This window comes from Xiphophorus couchianus, chromosome 14 (assembly GCF_001444195.1).
Source record: "Xiphophorus couchianus chromosome 14, X_couchianus-1.0, whole genome shotgun sequence".
NCBI lineage: Eukaryota > Metazoa > Chordata > Actinopteri > Cyprinodontiformes > Poeciliidae > Xiphophorus > Xiphophorus couchianus.
In genome coordinates, this window is record NC_040241.1 from 12,181,495 (window position 1) to 12,202,076 (window position 20,582).

A 20,582-nucleotide genomic window follows, 5' to 3' on the forward strand; every position below is an offset into this window, starting at 1 on the left:
ACAGGTGCATAATCTCACACAGTCGGTAGTGTTACATTGCAGCATGAAGGTTTTGAGTTCAGATCCCCGCCGGGGTCTTTCTGCATGAATTCTGCGTGTTCTCCCTGTGCATGCATGGGTTCTTTCTGGGTACTACTGGACTAGTCTTAAGGGTTTCATCCAGCTGCATCTCAGAGTTCATATAAAACACTGCAGGTGCAGCAAAATATGAAAAGATAGTCATATCCATGTTGCTTTAAAATCAGTTTTAATACTTGAATTATTGTGTTCTATCATCTTCCTGACAGTGTTTCCTGCTGCCTTCATTAATCCTACTTAGACTGCGCTGATCAAATTAATTTGGTTTTGGGGTGGACTTTCTGTCCTGAAGCTCCTTCCTGGTGCTGTTTGCTGCCAGTCAGATGGGTCTCATTTAGTCGGCCTGTCAGATGAGACACAGTTCAGCATCTATCATGCAGAGTAGACACATGGAGAAACTTTATCTCTGCAGAGGAAGTTACCCAGGCCTGCTGGTTGGGTCAGAGTGAAGCAGAGTCAGTGCCTTGTTGTTTGCATCCCTCTGTGGGATTAGCCTTAATGCTTCATGCTTTTTAAAAAAAAAAAAAAAAAAAATAGACATAAAAGTCAATATTTTATTGATTCCTGACTACTTTTCAGAGTCAGCCTTTGCAGCAGGTTTTGTTTGTGCCAGTTCTGAAACTTTTCAACATTACTGTCTCAGTTTAAAACACAAATCTATATTTAAAACTTTGGGCAGCCACATATTTTATACTTTTTTGGTCTATTTATTGTTTCTTTTATAAGCTGCATATTAACTGTCTGTTCATGCAACTAGCCGAGATACAGCTGCACCGGAAAAGCTGGAGATTTTCAATGCCTTGCAGAAGTAATTATTAAAAGTAATCATTAAACTTTTCCACCGTCCAGAGGCTGAAATTTCTATCAGTTCTTTTTTTGCATTTACCAGCAAGTTTCTGCTCAAAAAAGCATCTTCAGCAAGATGCTGCCACCGCCATGTTTCATAGAGGAATTGGTGTGTTTTCCTACTCACATTTAGTTTTTTAACTAGTAAGATCAGAGCATCTTTGTCCATATTTGCTGTTTCTCCTGCATGACCTCAGTCCAACATTAAACTACTTCTTATGGCTTTCCTTTGACAGCCTCTGATTTGTGAACTGATATTCAGTGTGTCAACAGATTCTCATACCTGAGCTGTGGATCTCTGCAGCTCCTCCAGAGTCACCATGGGCCTCTTGGCTGCTTCTCTGATTAATGCTCTGCTTGCAAAGATAATAATCAGTGTGGTATTTAAGGGGATATGCATCAATAATGAGGGAACTTAAATTATTTTAATTTTTGAAGCAATCTGATAAAATAACATAACATTCAAAAAAATAATATGTAATAGTAGTTGAGCAGACAAGAATGGAGGATAAATATGTTTGGTCTTTTGCAATAAACTTGGATAAATTATCTAAAATATTGTCCATTCTTGGTGTAAAAAGTGTGTGTTTTTAAATAATTGCTAAGGTTCTTTTTTTTTTTTACAGCAAACATACTTGTGTCATGGCACATTGATTGACAGTAAATAAGAAGTATCTAAATTATTTGTTAATCAGTTTCTCTTCCTCAGCACAACCATGCCTTATGTCATGTTGATTTATCACATAAAATCCCAATAAAACACACACAGATTTGTGGTTGCAGTGTGAACAAAAGTGGAAAAGTGAAACACAAGGTTCTGCATATGTAGAGGTCTGGAGGGTCATGCAGAAAAACCTATAGTTGCAGTGCAGTATTTTGCAGCATCTCCCTCCCCTGAAATTTTCTAGGCTTGTGTTAGTTTAAATCACGCAGGGAGGAGGAGGAAGAAAAAGAGGAAGGGGGAGTGTCAGAGTGGTTCTGAAGCAAGCAATGAAGGTAGGAGGAGAGTGAATCATATCCAGGCATTGTAAGGTGCAGTGCAGTGTGGCCGTTTACAACAGCAGCCTGGCGTTCATGGTGAAGCTCCATCTGATATACGGTGTTCACTTTCAGCCTCTTTGTTTTCCTCCCCGTTCGCCCAGGAGCTGAAACACACACTCACACTGAAGCGCCTTCGGTAGCCGCTAACTGGACGGACTCTCTGGCAATTGACCTTTTGCAGGTAAGCCCGTGTTAGCTTGGCCGTTTCAACTACAGTAGTACTGACACAGCAGCAGCTTTGCATGCACATTTCTTAAAATGCATCTTTTACGTTAGGCTATGGGTTTCCCTATAGCAATGTAAACATTCCAGGTTGTATTTTTTTCCAGAAAATAATAATATTTCAGAGGAATGTGTTCAACTGGAACATTTATCCAATGTTTTTGGAGTAATGCAGAGCCACTTTTGGGCTTCTTTTCAGTGACACAGTGAAATATTTACATGTTTTTTCAATATAAGGACACATCTTGTAGTGTATGGTAAAAACTTTAGTGGGAAAAAAGCGTCCAGCTCAGCTTTTTTTAATTTAGAGAACAGAAAAGCTGTATTAAATGTTTACTTTGACTTTGCAGATTTAAATGATTCTTTGAAGGGATTTCTTATTAATTTGGACTACCCATTTAAAAATAAACAGTATCCTGGTGATACCCACTAATATTTTTCAATGCATTTGGTTGTCTTGGCTGGACAACCAATAAATATGCATTACTATCGCTAGATCACTAGACTCTAAGCACGCACACACACACACACACGCACCCCCACGCACGCACACACACCGGTCTGTCACATGCAGCCGGTCCAACCCTCCAAAGATCTGCAGATCTAAACTCCTTCAGGAAAACATGAGCGCAGGTAGTGATCATGCATCACAAGAATGTCAGCAGCGCTTGTTTTTAGCCACTGATGCACTCTTTTGACTCGTGATAACCCGGTCCCCGAGGCACCAGGGGAGTGTGTTTGTCGGAGGCTTGAAGAAATGCTAATTGGAGAATCTCAGGTGGAGATGCAGCCACAGGGGCAATAGTGGGGCAGGGTGGCGAGGAGGGGGCTCTTCTGAGGTTTGGGTAGAGTGAGGACAGAATGAGTTAAGAGACAATTCTTCGAATTTCATCTTTTGGGGTTTTTTTGCCTATTGGTGTGAGTTTTTCATTCATACCCATTGGGCGGTGCTTTGTGTTTGTTTCAGTGGAAAAGTGGAATAAGTCTTGGACCATGAGCTCAGTGGCTGTGTTGACCCCGGAGAGCTTCGCCGAGCATCGCAGCGGTCTCAAAGATCAGGAGATTACAGGTAACCTCTGCTAATTTTGACTCAGGGTTTGTTACGGTGCTTGAAATCCTTGAAAATGCTTGAATTTCAATTGGATATTGAAATTCAAAGCGTTTGCTGGGATCAAACACTTTCAAGGATGCAAAGAGCTTGATTTCTGTATAAAGTCCTTGAAAGTGCTTGATATTCAAGCTGCACAGTTTTGTAATTAAGTGCAATCTAACGTTTGATTAACAGCCTAAATTTGAAAAACTTGATTTACTGTTGAAACCAGATATTTTCATACATGTAATAAAAAGAAAGGCCTTTTTTTCTTGTTGTCTGAAGTTAAAATAAACTTTTCTTGCTTTAGGTCAGTTAAAATTAACAAAATCATTTATAGCTGCTAAATGCCGGAAAACAGAAAACATTTTTTTAGAGATTTTTGTGGTATTTACTTTAAGATGATTTTTTGGGATTTGTAGTAACTATATATTATTCCTAATGACTCAAAACCTTATTGCTGTGTGTAATTGAAATAAAGGTAGTCTTATATTGTGTTAAACATATGTTGAAGTTATTTAAATTCCTGGATTTACTTGTTAAATTAGTGTTTTGTTCTCAGATCAATCAGATGTTTGGAGTGAGTGTGTGACAGACATTTCGAAACATAAAGTTTTGTTATATTTTAGTTAACTTGTCCCTTCTGTAGAATGTAGAATACTATCACAAAAAATAGTAATAACAATCATAAATTATACCATTTAGTAGTTAACTAAAAGACAGTTTATTTTGTTTCATTTAAAATTAAAAAATAATATATAAAAATATATAAAATTACATTGAAAGTGCTTGAATTTTACTGTGGGAAAAGTGTACAAACTCTTAGTATCTTCTAGTGGAGATTTCTCCTCTAATCTCCTGCTTAGTGTTTTATATTGTACTTTTTTTCCCCCTTTGTGTCTCTTTGCTGAATGTTTTCATGTTGGCCTCACCGGGCCAGGTTGCGTCCCGGAGGATGAGGCCTACATTCCCACCTATCTGGAGGCCTTCCCTCCGCTGCCGGAGAAAGGCGCTCCGGGGGAAAAGACGGGGGAGCCGCCTTTGCCATGGGGGAGCAAGATCCGCCCTATCAAAGCCTCAGTTATCACCCAGGTGAGGATATCACTGAGGTACACACATACATATTCAGATGAATCACTGCTGTAATGAAACCTGCTTGTGTTCAGGTGTTTCATGTCCCCCTGGAGGAGCGGCGCTACAAGGACAACAGCCAGTTTGGGGAAGGAGAGGAAGCCAAGGTGTGCCTGGACATCATGCAGCGGACTGGAGCACACATTGAGCTGTCCCTGGCTAAGGACCAGGGCCTGTCCATCATGGTTACTGGCAAACTGGATTCGGTTATGAAGGCTCGCAAGGAAATCGTAGCCCGCCTGCAGACGCAGGTAAACGCATCAGTGTTGGTTTTCTTCATGACTTTAACTGTGGAGAAGCAAAATAAAAGCTAAATCCTTTTAGGTGTTCTAAGTAACTGTGTGTTGGGGCTCCTCTTAAGTATCTGTGTAATAAACAGGATGTCCACACATCCTTAAAAAGCCTTAAAACGTCTTAAATTTACAAAAATCTAAGTTGGCCCACAAGTCTTAAATGTTATCCTGGTAGAACTATTTAATCTTGTATAATCTACGTAGTCAGGCAAAAGTTTATCACATGCAACCACTTTCATCACGCTCTGTGACTCAAGGCGGTTGAAGCTGCCGCTAACTAGCTGCTAGAAAAGTCTTGCTAGCTAGCCAGCTAGCTTTTTTAAGTCTGTCATCGGTGAGTGTAAATAATCTCCAGTTTGCTTCTGTCTCAGTTCTGTTGCCAACCTGTACGATGCTCAACGCTGCTCTAACATGGGGTAACTTGGTGAGAAAACATGCTAATAGCTTTTCTAAAACTCATTTTCTAAAGATATTTCTGACCGTGACATAATTCAGCTTGTTAGAAACTTGGCTGCAGATAAATTTATTTATTACATGAAGAGAAAGCCGACAGAAAAAGATGGTCTCCTGCTTCATGAACGTTAGAGCTTTGAACGTCATACAAAGTAACAACGAGTGTTTCAGCTGCTCTCTGTGGACCTCATGCTCTGCAGAGCGGACAGAGCAGATCACATGCTGTTGTTTGCCGTCAACCTAACACAAAAGGTATAAAACCCTGAATCATTAAGAGGATGTTAGACACAGCTTTGTAAGCCGTGCACATTGAAATGAGCATTAATTTCTTTTAGAAAATTCACAAAGTGTGTGGGGACTGTTTGCCAGGGGTGCATCTGACTAAATCAGAGGTAAAACTAACAACAGGTACTGGGAGTTGATTCCTAAACTGTTACCTGAGATCGGATCAGTACATTTGTAGTAGGAGGTGTGAGGAAAAACTGAGGTCTTCTTTCAATATGGCTTCAGATGGTGACAAAACTTTGTCTGCTGGATGAAAAAGAGGACTGCAAGTGCTAGTAAGATTTTAAAAACAGTGTTTTGCAAGGTGTAAGTCACAACTATTGCTAAAAACAGCTTCTATCACATTGTTTATTCTCTCAGTTCCATTATTTGTTGTTTTGTTGAAGTTGATATTGTAGTTGAGCTGTGGGTTGAGAAGAGAAGGAAGACATTAGAAGACGAGGCAACAAATGTTTGTGTTCTGTTTCATCATGCGCCGGTTTATTCCCCCACATCAAATCAGTCGACTGCCTTTAACATTTTCTAAACGGTCCCTTTTGACACTATGAGCAGCTGCACCTTTAAAGGTCTCAGCATGTCCCTGGTGTTCACCAGACTGTAAATGATTAATTGAGCAGTGTAAGGCGAAACACAACAGATAGACGTGACACCTGTTTATACCTTTATTTGAACACAAAAAACTTTTTTTTAAGATCTTTTTTGTTTTGGTTTAAACATCTTCAGATTGGAGTTTTTCAGCTTTTCAATGTCCTGAACGCAGCAAAAGTAGAGAAACAAAGGGGGAATATAAGCAAAGTGGAATACCTCTATAAATGTCAAAGGAGGTAGATTTCTTTTGTATTTGTTGTCTTTATTAATATCTTGTCTGGTACTTATTTAAAACAGATTAACATTTGAATATTTAGTGTTAGATGTCTTCAGCCATGTCTACTTTCTGCTCTTGTGATGCAGTCTTTACCGTTCCATCGATATGATACCTTCTGATGCGATTTAAACATTTAAACTCAGATTTCCTTGAGCTCTTGTTACGGCAATCCAGCCACAGTGATGCAAAAACAAGATTTCAGATACTACTGATGAATTTCACAGAACTTAAGCCTTGACAGGAACTCAGTCTTGCAATGCTCAGAGTTAGTAAGATGAGTTTAAACAGAGATGGGAAGAACCAAAATTCCTGTCTCTGCAGGTCGTCTAAGGACAAAAAGTGGAGTTGAAAATTGACCGTCAGCTCCCAGGCGGCTGTTTCAAGGCTTCAGCAGCAAACATGCTGATTTCCACTTCAGCTGCTGCATTGAAGTTAATCATTTTAGCTGAGCTGTGATTATTGAGACAACAAGGAAAGGAAACATTTTGTCCTCTTCGCACACTTGTTTTCTCACATGTTCACTGATCTTTATTTTAAATTATATCCAAACTCTGTCTCATTGTCAAGTATAACATTTTCCTCCTACCTGGTTACCTGCTGTTTTTTCGACCCTGCTAATGTATCTCCCTTCTCCTGCTGCTGCTGCTGCTGCAGGCGTCGGCTACGGTCGCCATTCCCAAGGAGCATCACCGCTTTGTCATCGGTAAGAACGGTGAGAAGCTGCAGGAGCTGGAGCTGAAGACCGCCACCAAGATCGCTATTCCACGACCCGACGACCCCAGCGCCAACATCCGCATCACCGGCACCAAGGAGGGCATCGAGAAGGCTCGCCACGAGATCCTCCTGATCTCAGCAGAGCAGGTCAGGCAGAGGGATGGTTGGATTCATAAAACCAGTTCTGGGTTATGTTTGACTGGCAACCGTTAAAGTTTTCAATGCAAACCAGCTTCTTTTTGCACCGATGTGTTGGTAAAATGAAGATAAGCAATTTCTGCAGCTGCATTCTGCATCTAGGTCTGGAAAAATATGAATAAACATAATGAATAATCTAAAGATGTGAATAAAAACTTCAGTCAACTCTGCGAGGATTCTTGAAATTTGATTTTTAAAATAATTTCATAAAAATTAAATCCAAGAAGCTTCACTCAGAAAAGCTTAAAGTTTCTGTAAAATACCGTCTATCTCTAGGAACTCATCCACCAAGATCACAACTACCTAATATTTCTTTGTGTTTGGCGTGACGGGAATCTTTTGATCTTTTAATTCTAATTTTGCTATGTTTCTAAAAGGTCCAACCAAGGACTGAGTTTGCAAATTAGCCTGTGGCTAGAAAACCTTTGTACAAAACAATGGTTACTTTATTTTTACCATGTAACAGTGTTTACTTTGCAGTTCTTGATGAAACAAACTTGAATTGAATTGAATTTCAGGTTCAGCCAGATCCTGAAAACTATTTTCAGTTTCTTTTATGTCTATAAAATAAATCATAGCTAAGCACAAATCACTACTTTCCCAATCCTTGATCGCTCCGCAGCTTAGAGAAATACAAGCTGTTGCTATAACAACAATATTTTTGAGTAAAAAAATGTGAGTTAATGTGTAGCATACAGCTGAGAGACAAACAGAATCTTAATTTAGTTTTTACTTTCTTAAATTAATGATCAAGCTTGAATTTTTGTAGATATTCACAATAAAAGAAGTGAATGATTTACAGATCTAAGTAATCTGGTAGTAGATCCAAATTATTTTTTCAGTTTTGTCCTCCAAATATTACAACATCATTGCATTTATAGTCCCCCTTTTTGAAGTCGTATAATAGGTTTTAAGAATAATTAATCTGGGTGTGCTGTGGCGGCGCAGGGGTTAAGCATAAGGAGGCTTTAGTCCTCGACGTGGCTGTTGCAGGTTCGATTCCCGCCTTGGCAACCTTTGCCGCGTGTCTTCCCCCTTCTCTCTCAGCAGTTTTTCTTTTACTTCCCCTACCATTTTCCTCACTACATTGTGGAAATGCAGACTTGAATCCTGGTCCAGTCATGTTTGTCACATTTCTGCTGTTTTAAAGCTTTTCATTTTTTTATAATAGCTCTGACTGCAAATACAGGCAGGAGTAGATGGATAGTAGTTTTCTTGTTGCCATTTCATGCCTTTCTTCATGCCATGTTCTCTTGTCTTTCCTATTTTACACATATTTACATGCCAGGAAACAGGAAGTCATGGATTAGTAGATAGAAGTCCCCAGACACTCTCAGCAACTAAAAACTAAAGCATAAAATATAAAAGTAGTTACATTTATTTCATAAAACTTGATTAAATCATTTATTTCAAGTTGAGGAAAATGTTCTTTTTTGCTTTGATTTGTTAAAAAGTCAAATGCAACTATAAATAGATGGTTTGCCTCTATTTTTAGAGTGACTGACAAAGAAACAGAAAGCTCTGTGAGTTTTACTTTACTGTAGGCATTAGAAAATTGGTAGAAATATAAAGAAATATAAAGGATAGACAAATAATTGCTTGCTGTTAATTTGAAACCAGAACTGACCTGGAAAGCTGAAATTTGTGCATTTGCAGCTGTGATTATTATTATTAAGGTTTATAAAATACTACGGGTTAGTATTTTAATTCGGCCATGACTTGGTGAGAAAATGCTTGACTCTTGGTCCCGTCTTGTGTTTCAGTATACATCATTTCTTTTTCCGTGTTGTCTTTGTTCTCCCCTGCTCTGCAGGATAAGCGTGCGGTGGAGCGCCTTTCCCTGGAGAAAGCCTTCCACCCCTTCATCGCCGGCGCCCACAACAGGCTGGTGCAGGAACTGAGCCAGGAGACCGGCGCCCGCATCAGCATCCCGCCGCCGAGCCTGCCGAAGGACGAGATCGTCATCACCGGAGAGAAGGAGGCGGTCGCTCTGGCCGTCAATCGCATCCGAGCCATCTACGAAGACAAGGTAATGGAGAAACTACAAGCCGTCTGTTTTACAGCCCTTCGTCCTCCTGTGATAAACATGTTACTCATTTTCTATGCTGGTTTTGCCACACCTCCACGATGGAGAAGTGGCTAGATTAGAAGAAGTGCGTTAGATGAGCGGTCCAACATGGAGAGGAAGGGTTTGTACATGTGCTGTAGATGAGTCCTTTTGATAAGTGGGACGGAGCCGATGTAGAAAGAAAATTTTATCTCAGCGCAGAACAAGAGGATGAGAATGCTGAAACCATTTAGGGGACAAATATGAGAGGTGAAAACAAACGCTGAAGTCTTTCAGCTCCTGTTCTCCTCCACTTCTATTCCTCGTTCCTTTCTAAGGCTGAAACGATTAATCGAGATGAATCAATTTTTGAAATAATCATCAACTAATTTAGTAATCTATTAATTGCTAAATGGAGTATGCAGACTCAAAAAAAGACCATTTGCAGAAAGAACAACACAGTTAGACCAGATATTAAACCAAAACTTTACAAAAAATAAATACATTTATCATTTAAGATTAAAAGAACATTTGTCTCTAGACAGGTTTTACCCAGAACTCCTCAAGTAGCAGCCGGCTCAAATTCTGTACAACAAATCTCCAAGCAAATCCTTTGTTATTGCATTTTAGGCAATAAAATGCTTATTTCCTTGTTTTTTAAAAAGGATTATTTGCTTATTTGTATCTTTTAATGTATAAGGGCTTAGATAAAAAAAATCTTCAGAATTTGCCAATTTTTAAAAATGGTTAATTGGCAGAATAATTGACAGAATAATCGATTACTAATATAATCCTCAGTTGAAACCCTATTCCTTTCCATTCAGCTCGTCGGTTCTAATCTTGTCGTTTTCTGACCCGCAGAAGAGGAAGACCACGACGATCTCGGTGGAGGTGAAGAAGTCCCAGCACAAATACATCATCGGCCCAAAGGGGAACACTCTGCAGGAGATCTTGGAGGCCACCGGGGTGTCGGTGGAGATGCCTCCGCTGGACTCCGCCTCAGAGACCATCATCCTCAGAGGGGAGCCGGACAAACTGGGACCAGCTCTCACACAGGTCTACGCCAAGGTCAGAATCTTTCTGGACCAATTTCCAACACCAATTATAACCAGGCATAATTTTTCTTGTTGAACTATAATATACGACATATCAAAAAGCATTCAAGATTTGTTTCTGTCGCCTTTCTACCACAGGCGATGATTAATTGTTCATATTAAAATCAGGGGCGACGTCACACTGGGTGTGTAAGATAAAAATCCCTTTAAAAAGGTTTTTACGTAGAGCCCACATTAGGATCACATTGTTTTAATAATGCTAGCCATGCTAATGGTGACAATCAAGTTTATAAGGTGCTAAAGATTTATTTGTCTTCATTTTAAATGATTAAATCAGTGTTTCACAAGCCGCCACTGGGCCTAACATGAGTAATAAATGACCAACAAAGGTATTAAGGAAATAATAGAAAGTATTGTAAATGTTTTTACATTATACTTTGTAAACAGAAAATTAACTTGGCTGATATCAGCAAAGCTTTACAAAAAGTAGAGATCTGCAAAAGAGAATCTCTAATGTTTGGTTGCTGCAAACTTTCTTTTCTGTGTGAGTCTATTAGAAACAAACAATGTGAAGTCATTGAGAAGTCATTACTAGTGAGGACCACACAACATTTGGTGAGAAACAACCTCAAAATAATTGTTGGTTTACAAGTAAACCATGAAACCCTTAAATGTCCAAATTCACAATAAAATGTTGCTGTGGATTCTTAAAGGCTCATCTGGAAACTACTTTCTGCACAGGATTCAATAAAATCTTGAACTGGGTCTGAATTAAAAAGAATCAACCATCTTTATCTCGGTGCCTTTTTGGAAACAACATCTAACTTTTTAAAAAAATGAGCACAGTAAACATTTTCCGACACCTTTGCATACTTTGATACATTTATCCTTCCAGCACTGGCTGTCAAACCATGAAAGGTGTAGATTCCTGCAGATATCCTTCCTTTATAAACTTAATCTGCTGTTACATGCTGCCACTGGTCAGTGTGTGAAGCAGGTTGTGTTTGGTGTTGGAGCTGTGTTTTATCTGCTTGCAGGCAAAGAGCGTGATGGTGGTGGAAGTCAGCGCTCCGGCTTGGCTCCATCGCTTCATCATCGGCAAGAAAGGACAGAACATCGGGCGGATCACGCAGCAGCTGCCGCGGGTAAGGAGGCGACGTTCAGGCGTCTCTGATCAGAGACGAACGATGACACAGAAACTATTTATTATTGACTGAATGGATTGTGTAACACAGGTGGCGCTGTAGAGCAGGGGTCTTTAATCAGGTTGTTTAAAGCTTGGTGATAATTTTGGGTTTTTGAGGATTGATGTTTTTGGAAAATCAGGATTTTTTTTCCCTCACTAAATCGTTCCTTGGGTTCCCATAGTTCATAGTGATGTCGGCCCTCCATCTTGTTTACAGCCTCTATTTAGTCGAGCTTTGAATTCAGGTCTACGATGAAGTGTTAGGGCTTGGCTGAAATTTTTTTTAATTCCGAGAATAAAGTTACAATATTACCAGAATAAAAGAAAAAGTCATAATATTAGGAGCATGAAGAAGTAATTTTATGAGAACTAAATCTTTTAACGCATCGACATCAAATTATCAGTGGCAGGATTTTGAAACGTTGATGCAAACGAATGCCTTTATTTTGATGACAGAACCACACGGACTGAGCTGAACATGTTGGCTCATGATAGTTTGTTTCTTATCAAAATTATTTTTTTCTCGTAATTTTCAGATGTTCTGATAAAATTGCTTTATTCTGCTCATAATTAAACAAATATTTTCTTAGCATTGTCCTAATTCTCCGTCGTACAACTCACAGGAGGGACGATTAAAATCAAACTCATTTTTTGAAAATATTGTAATTTTGCTTTTTTTTTTAGAAAAGAAAGCAATAGAACATAATAATTAAAAAAATTGATTGAAATCGGAATCTTGCATAGAAAAAAATCCGATTTTATTTGTTAGCCATGTCGTCTGGCTCTAGGTTGTTTGTTTTCATGTGCAGGTTCACATCGAGTTCACAGACGGTGAGGAGCGAATCAGTCTGGAGGGTCCGACGGAGGAGGTGGAGCTAGCTCAGACCCAGATACAGGAGATCATCAAGGACCTGGTGAGTTTACACACACACACACACACACACACACACACACACACACACACACACACACACACACACACAAACGCCCCCACACGCACGCACACAATTCAGGCCATGAGTTTTTTACAGCACATTATAATATATAACAATGTATTTTTGTGTATAATTTGTAGTAAAGCTTGTTGTTTAATTTTATAAAGTTGGCATGAGATGTCTAACCCTCTGGGATCCGTTTAGCACTTTTTAAATTTATTAATCTTGAAGTTGCAATAGCAAAATCTGCATTTATTCAAGTGTAATTTAAAATACATTTCTCATTATATAATCATATTTTATTCCATATTTAGGACGTTTATTAGGAATTAGAAAAAAAAGGACATGTTTTAGAAAAGGTGAATAATTTCCTTTTTCTGTTACTCAGAAAGAGTAGTAGATATTTAATCTTCCTGTCCATGTTCTCTGCAGCTGGTGAGGATGGACTACACTGAAGTCAACATCGATCAGCGTTTCCACAGACACCTCATTGGGAAGAACGGAGCCAACAGTGAGTTTTTTTTTTACCTGAAATTTGTCAAAAGCTGACGGATAGAGTCTTTGAATTACAGAGGAAATCTACAGGAGCATCTCAATAAATTAAAATATGATTAATATAGTAAGAGAAGTTCAAAAGGAAAAGTCATTACAGATTTGTTACATACAGAGTGATGTATTTCAAGCATTAGCTTACAGGTAATGAAGCATACATAAGATTAATAAAAAATAATTTTTGATACAGAAATGTTGACCTGCTCTCCTTACTGTACAGTACATGCACTCAATCCTGTGTTGGAGCTCCTTTTGCTTGAATTACCCATATCAAGCATAGAGTCATTGTGGATGATGATACTGTGGACAGGAAGAGTCCCCAGTAGCAGTCAGCAAACATGAACATGCCTCTGACTGAAGACTGTTGCTCTATGACAGTTTCCTGACTATGATTACATGCTAACAGTTAAATATCTGGGCTGCAGAGATGATATTCCACACCATATGACACTTATCAGGTTGATGGAAAGCACTACTAATCCACCCCATTTACTTTTGCTGCTCCTCTTTAAAACTCTGCCTGACTATGTGGTTAGAAAACCAGGAAGACAGACGATGGAGACTTGGTTGTGACTACTGGTCAATCAATTTATTGCTTTTTATTAAAATATATATTTATATTCCAAATCTCTTTCTTGAGAGCAAAGCAGAACTCTTGTGTTTGTGCACAAACCTGCTGAATGAAGTTGGTTCTGTTGCTTGAGAGCATTTTTCTACCACACTTTTTCTTTCCAATTTACTTTCTGTTATTCCACTTGGAGGAAACACCGGGAAGAAGTCATTGCTTGCTTTTCTGTATGAAGTTCACTTGTTTTCTTGGTTCTATGTCATATTGAACTTTTCTGAGAAACTGATTTTTTTTTATTTTTTTTATTTCTTGCATAATCATGTAAATTTACAAAAATAATAGGTGAAAGTATACTGTTGTGTACTTTAATTAATCTATTTAATATGAGGTTTACCTTTTGAACTGAAATAAATCTTTATTGAGATATATTAATGTCAGTCAGAGCAGCAGGATATATCAAACAGCATTCTTGTAATCTGCTGTGTGGAAAAAAACTTACAATCTATAAATGCTTCATGAAAATATGTTGTTACAAGCAGAGTATTAACGTTGGATTCCTGTCAAGTTACGTTGCTGCTCTCAGTCCCCTCAGTCAGACCAACAGGAGGACAGATCAGATCCTTTTCTTTATTTTTTAATCACTCCAACGCTCTCTCCTTCCTGCAGTCAATCGGATCAAGGAGCAGTACAAAGTGTCGGTGAGAATCCCACAGGACTCTGAGAGGAGCAACCTGGTCCGCATCGAAGGAGACCCTAAAGGAGTGCAGATGGCGCGCAGAGAGCTCATTGAGATGGTTCAGCGAATGGTGAGAGCCGGCTGAAGGCTTAGGCTGCTTCATTCAGTTGTTTGAACATGAACCAAAGAAAGATTTCTACACTTCCAGGAAAACGAGCGCACCAAAGACCTGATCGTAGAGCAGAAATTCCATCGGACGATCATCGGCCAGAAGGGGGAGAAGATCAAGGAAGTCCGAGATAAGTTTCCTGAGGTGAGATTCTGGAAGATGATCTCACCTTATGATTCTTTTTAGCGGGATTTCTTTAACTTTGTTCTTACTTAATTTGAATTTTAGGTCATTATTACGTTTCCCGACCCGTCGCAGAAAAGCGACATCGTCCAGCTGAGAGGGCCGAAGAACGAGGTGGAGAAATGTGCAAAGTTCCTGCAGAAGATCATCGCAGACCTGGTGGGAGCCGCGCCACGGCGAGCCTCTGTCCGCTGAGCTCTTAACCTCACAGAGACTTTCTGTCTTCTGCTTCCAGATCGAGAACAGCTTCTCGCTTTCCGTCCCCATCTTCAAACAGTTCCACAAAAACATCATCGGAAAGGGCGGCGCCAACATCAAAAAGGTGAGAGCAGACGGTCAGGGTGCAGATCTGGTTTGACACGGTAATGTCACATAAGCGACGGGGGATGTTCGTGTCTTCAGATCCGTGAGGAAACCAACACTAAGATCGACCTGCCGACGGAGAACAGCAACTCTGAGACCATCGTCATCACGGGGAAGAAGAACAACTGTGAAGCCGCCAGAGATCGGATCCTCGCCATCCAGAGAGACCTGGTGAGATGACAAACACAACTGGACCGCACATCCAGATTCAAAAATATTTTACCGATCCCAACGGGAAATTAAATGATGTTGTTACTCATATCTATGCTTCAAAGAGTTATTGTTGATAGCGATGGCTGTTGGCAATAAAGATCTCCTGTAGCAGTCTGTGTTGCAGTGAGTTTGAAGAAGCCTCTGACTGAAGACGCTCTGTTTTTCTAAATGTGTTTTCAGGCCAACATTAAGGAGACAGAAGTCGCCATCCCAGCCAAGCTGCACAACTCTCTGATTGGCTCCAAAGGCTGCCTGGTGCGCTCCATCATGGAGGACTGCGGAGGCGTCCACATCCACTTCCCCTCTGAGGGCTCCGGCTCAGACAAGGTCACCATCAGGGGCCCCGCCGGCGAGGTGGAGAAGGCCAAGAAACAGCTGCTGCAGCTGGCGGAAGAGAAGGTCGGTGGAAGCAAAACCAAGAGAGAGTAACGGAAGAAAAGGTTGGGATGACTTAACCGCTCTTATTTTGTTTTCTTGCTCCCCATCCAGCAAGTCAACAACTTCACCGTGGAGCTGCAGGCTAAACCCGAGTACCACAAGTTCCTGATCGGACGAGGTGGGGCCAACATCCGCCGCGTCAGGGACAGGACGGGGGCCCGCATCATCTTCCCGTCCCCGGACGACACGGAGCAGGAACTGATCACCATCGTGGGGAAGGAGGAAGCTGTTCGCCAGGCCCAGAAAGAGCTGGAAATCCTGGTCAAAAACCTGGTAACTGGCAGCTTGAACGTTTAAGATTTTCTCCTTTTACGACGACATATTACTTCTGTTTTGCCATATTGCAGCTCTATAATCAACTGAGCTGTAAATAATCACACTATCTTATAATTCAACATTTGCAATGTGAAGTTTAAGTAAGAGTTGCTGCTACATTTTCTTGTATTGGTGCAAAACGAGATTTCGTTACATTCTTAAAGTCTCGACTGCATGTAAACTCCTGAGAGCCTCTTTTCTTTGCCTCAATTCTCCTCTTTTGTTGTTGACTTCCCACCCAGGATGACGTGGTGGAGGACAGCATGGAGGTGGACGTTCGCCACCATCGCCACTTCGTGTGTCGCAGAGGTCAAGTCCTGCGGGAGCTGGCGGAGGAATACGGCGGCGTGGCCGTGAGCTTCCCTCGCACCGGATCCAGCAGCCAGAAGGTCACGCTGAAGGGAGCGAAGGACTGCGTGGAGGCAGCGAAGAAACGCATTCAGGAGATCATCGAAGACCTGGTGGGTCACAGAGAAGAGATGCTTGCTTTTTTTATAGCAAATGTTGGTCAAGTCGCAATAAGAAATTAATCAACTAATTGCATAACGATTTAAAATAAGCTCAATACTTTCAATAATATTTTTTGAAAGGCAATTTTGCTCAGAGACATCGTAATCCTTTTTTAATATAGCTGCGGTAATGTGTGGTCTTTACTTCCATTTTGTTTATTGCTTTTGGTTGTTGTGCTTTTTATTTTGGATATTTAAAATATCCTCTAGTTCCAGTGTTAAGTATAATTTAAAAAATGTAATCTCATGGATCTTTGAGAGGCCGAACTTGGATTATTATGCCGTTATCAATATGTGAAAATGGTTTCAAAGTAACAATACTGTCATTTTTCGCCAAAGTATTTTTTTTTTTTCCAATAAAATTTTTTATCATGACAGGTTTAACGGAAATAATCATAAAGAATAAGCCAGGGTTCTGCAACTTGTGGTTCAGGACCGGTTCTGTGGACTTTTAATAACTTTTGGTTAAAAATGGTGAAGAAAGAACAAATGTTTTACATATTGATATTATGATAAATGCAGGTTTTAGTTTAGTTTTTCAGCTTCTTATGGAGAAATTCAGTCTAAAATTACCAGTGATGTTTTTTCCACAGATATCAACATCAAATAAGAGAAAATGTGTCTAACCATGTTTTGCTAGTTTTATGCTTCTATAGCCATAAATTAGAAATAAATAAATATCTAACTTAAAAATTAAACAAATTTTCTGTAGTATATGCCTATCAAAAAAAAAAAAAAAAAAGGTTTTGTTCAAAAGGTTGTAACTTTTGCAGCTCTAAATGGGTTTTATTCAGCTTGACCCTTTGGATTGTACCACTTGCAGACCGCAGGAATAACCCATCAGCTGATTTATGGCTTTGTGTATATGTGGCTCTTTTCTTGTCTTTTTTTTTTTTTTTACTTTGAGCTTCACAAACAGAAGGAATTGGCTCTATAAATAGCTTATTTTTTCTCTCTCTTGTTGTGCTGCAGGAGTCGCAGGTGAATGTGGAGGTGGCCGTCTCTCAGCGGCACCACCGCGCCATCATGGGGCCCAAAGGCAGCCGCATCCAGAACATCACCAGGGAGCACGAGGTCCAAATCAAGTTCCCCGAGAGAGACGACAGTGCTGCAGGTTAGAGACACAACCTCTCTGCCTTTTGTTAAAACTGGAAAGGTTTATGGGCCATACACAGCATGTTCATTGCATCTTTTGCACAAAATCCTTCCTGTACTAGAAAAACATTTTGCAAAACAGGTTTTTGTTAACTGTAGAAGAAGAGTGAAAACTTTGAGTCAATGCAAAAATCCCACCCAGAGAGTATTAGAAATGAATGCAGAACATTGTTTACAAAGCTAAACTGTAATGTCACAACAGTTTATAAGCTTAATTGAGGTGAAAAGATAAAGCTAGCTTTGTTAGCCTCTAGTCCTAACTAGAAGAATCAGGATTGGAAAGGTTAAATTGGGAACCCTCACTGCTAGTGGGCCATTGTTTTCTTCTGGAGACTGAGCACAATGCGAGCAAGAACTTAAAGAGGGACCTTATGAAGTCTGTAAAAGATATGAAAAAGCAGAAGAAATAAACAGTAGTAGTACGAGGATATGACTACATTTTAAACTATTAATAGCCTTTGTATGTGGAAGAATTAAGCTGTGAAAGAGCGCAAAGGTTTTAGCAGAATTTTTCAGAAATTAATGGATCTTCATTCAGAGCTTTTTTTAGGGCTTCCTGTCACTTCAAATCTAAATATGCTGCTGGCCATGCCCCCCAACTCAACACTTACACTTGCAAACAGATGTGCAATCATTTGAAAAGCATTAGTAGAACCTCCTGCACAACCCACAAGAATGCAACAAGTTGTTTCTGACAGAAATAAAACACCTGTCTTTTCCAGCAGCATATAGTGGTAAAACCAGCTGACCAAACATCCTGGAGCTCAGCTAGGGTTGCTAGGTGACGGGCGGAATTCCACTGGGGTTGCTAGGTAACAGCACAGTGTCACTCAACAGTTGGGAGGTTTCGTTTTCCAGACACCAAAAAACATTAACCTATTGCTAATTATACACTTGAACTGTTTTGGAGGAGCAGTTGAGACCCAAGTGGAAGTATAAAAATGTACTAAATGATAATTTTGCATAATTCTTTTTTTTCATCTTTAATTTTTCTTTAAAAAATGGCTTCCTGTGCCAAACTTAGGTCAGGACGCGTCGCCGCAGGAGAACGGCGACGTCAGCCCAGAGGCGGAGTTCGTCCCTCGCAAGTGTGACATCATCACAATCTCTGGGCGGGTGGAGAAGTGTGAGCTGGCCAGGGCGGCCCTGCTGGTGAGCACAACTTCAGCTCAGCTGGACTGTCTCACCCCTGTGCGGTTAAATGTTTCATCTCGCCTCTTCTCCTCTCTCTGCAGGCACTGGTTCCCATAACGGAGGACGTCGAAGTGTCTTACGATCTGCACCGCTACATCATCGGGCAGAAGGGCAGCGGAATCAGGAAGCTGATGGAGGAATACGAGGTGGGAAGAGTCGCAGAGCCCAGACTGTTTTTGGATCGAAGGTCAGGTTTTAAAACAGGCCTGTGAGTGAGTGCGATGTGTTGCTTCGGATGTGCAGGTGAACATCTGGGTGCCGCAGCCTGAGAGACAGCTGGATGTGATCAAGGTGACGGGTCTGGCAGCCAACGTGGAGCGGGCCAAGCTGGGCCTCCTGGAGCGCGTCAAAGAGCTTCAAGCCGAGCAGGAGGACCGGGTACAAAACACAAAGCTGCAGTCGCATCAACATTATTATCTATTATTGAAATAAAAAGGACAGTTTTGTTGAGGCATTTTCTTTTTTTCTTTTTTAAGGGAAAGATTGAAAATCAAATTTGGTGTAAAAAATATGAAATTTTATGTTTAAGCTTTATCACCCAGCCCTAGTTTTAGCTTAATTACTGCTTTGTTGTTGCTCTTCCAGAAGATTGCATGTTTTTGCGTAATTAATGATTAACTAATTAATTACTAAATTAGTTAACGGTTGTTTCATTAATCATGTTTACGATTAATCGTTTCAGCCCGATGGCTTGACTTTTGTCTCTCCGTCTCATCTCAGGCTCTGCGCAGTTTCAAGGTCACCGTGTCTGTAGATCCAAAGTTTCATCCCAAGATCATCGGCCGGAAGGGCGCGGTCATCTCCCAGATCAGGAAGGACCACGACGTCAGCATCCAGTTCCCCGACAAAGGAGACGACCAGCAGGTGCGTGTGGCCTTCACAAACTGAGCGCGCGTCGTCGCGTCTCTCTGCCTCACCTGAGCTTTCCTCGTCGTTCTCCCAGGATCTGATCGTCATCTGCGGCTACGAGCGGAACGTGGAGGAGGCCCGTCAGGCCATCCAGCAGCTGGTGTCCGAGCTGCAGGAGATGGTGAGCCAGGATGTCCACCTGGACCCGAGGACTCACGCTCGCATCATCGGCGCCCGGGGCAAAGCCATCCGCAAGCTGATGGAGGAGTTCAAGGTGAGGGCAGACGACGAGGCGCGAGCGGGAGGAGGAAGTGTTTACCCAGACGGACCTGGTCAGACTGAGCTGTGGTTTTCCAGGTGGACATCCGGTTCCCGCAGCCCGGCTCCGATGAGCCCGACAAGGTGACGGTCACGGGCCTTCCCGACACGGTGGACGCAGCCATAGATCACCTGCTCAACCTGGAGGAGGATTACGTGAGTTTACAGTCGCTGCGTTTCCACTGGCCGTACAAAATGCGCAGTTTGACGTTTCAAAGATAAATGGAAACATGCCAATATGTAGAAAAAGCCTTATTGTTCAATAAGAAGTTTTGGTGTTAAGTTGATGTGGGTTTTTTCCCCCCCATATGATAAGTGATTATTTTTGCAAAACTGTAATGGAAACACTTTTCTCATGACACGAGTCACACGATGGGTCCTTTGGTTGATTAACTTTGTCTCGTTTTGCCTCTCAGCTCCTCAGTGTGACGGAGACGGAGACCTTGGCGGCGTACATGAAGCCTCCGTCTCGCCACGGAGGGGGAGGCGGAGCAGGGGGGCTGGATGACAGCAGCGGGGGTCCGGCTAAAGGCTTCGTGGTGCGGGACGCCCCCTGGAACGCAGCAGGGAACAAGGTGGGCTTTCCCAGAGATAAACCTTAAGCACATTTATGGAAAATATACGGGCAGGATGAACTTCTT

General features: G+C 41.0%; 1 protein-coding gene across 2 annotated transcripts in view; it reads left to right on the forward strand.

Moving 5' to 3' along the window:
* hdlbpb (high density lipoprotein binding protein b) overlaps positions 1-20,582 on the forward strand; it is a 34,682-nt gene that overhangs the window by 1,128 nt on the left and 12,972 nt on the right. For both annotated transcript variants that reach the window (XM_028037362.1, XM_028037361.1), the window contains exons 2-27: positions 2,067-2,146; positions 3,155-3,256; positions 4,218-4,369; positions 4,444-4,659; positions 6,959-7,165; positions 9,030-9,245; positions 10,125-10,331; positions 11,356-11,463; positions 12,314-12,418; positions 12,872-12,950; positions 14,226-14,365; positions 14,444-14,548; positions 14,633-14,746; positions 14,823-14,909; positions 14,990-15,121; positions 15,344-15,562; positions 15,653-15,874; positions 16,159-16,377; positions 17,398-17,539; positions 18,605-18,732; positions 18,816-18,920; positions 19,018-19,152; positions 19,495-19,638; positions 19,718-19,897; positions 19,981-20,097; positions 20,358-20,516. In XM_028037362.1, the coding sequence (XP_027893163.1) occupies positions 3,181-3,256; positions 4,218-4,369; positions 4,444-4,659; positions 6,959-7,165; positions 9,030-9,245; positions 10,125-10,331; positions 11,356-11,463; positions 12,314-12,418; positions 12,872-12,950; positions 14,226-14,365; positions 14,444-14,548; positions 14,633-14,746; positions 14,823-14,909; positions 14,990-15,121; positions 15,344-15,562; positions 15,653-15,874; positions 16,159-16,377; positions 17,398-17,539; positions 18,605-18,732; positions 18,816-18,920; positions 19,018-19,152; positions 19,495-19,638; positions 19,718-19,897; positions 19,981-20,097; positions 20,358-20,516 (3,714 nt within the window). In that variant the 5' untranslated portion in view covers positions 2,067-2,146; positions 3,155-3,180. The remainder of the gene's footprint in view (positions 1-2,066; positions 2,147-3,154; positions 3,257-4,217; positions 4,370-4,443; positions 4,660-6,958; positions 7,166-9,029; positions 9,246-10,124; positions 10,332-11,355; positions 11,464-12,313; positions 12,419-12,871; positions 12,951-14,225; positions 14,366-14,443; positions 14,549-14,632; positions 14,747-14,822; positions 14,910-14,989; positions 15,122-15,343; positions 15,563-15,652; positions 15,875-16,158; positions 16,378-17,397; positions 17,540-18,604; positions 18,733-18,815; positions 18,921-19,017; positions 19,153-19,494; positions 19,639-19,717; positions 19,898-19,980; positions 20,098-20,357; positions 20,517-20,582) is intronic.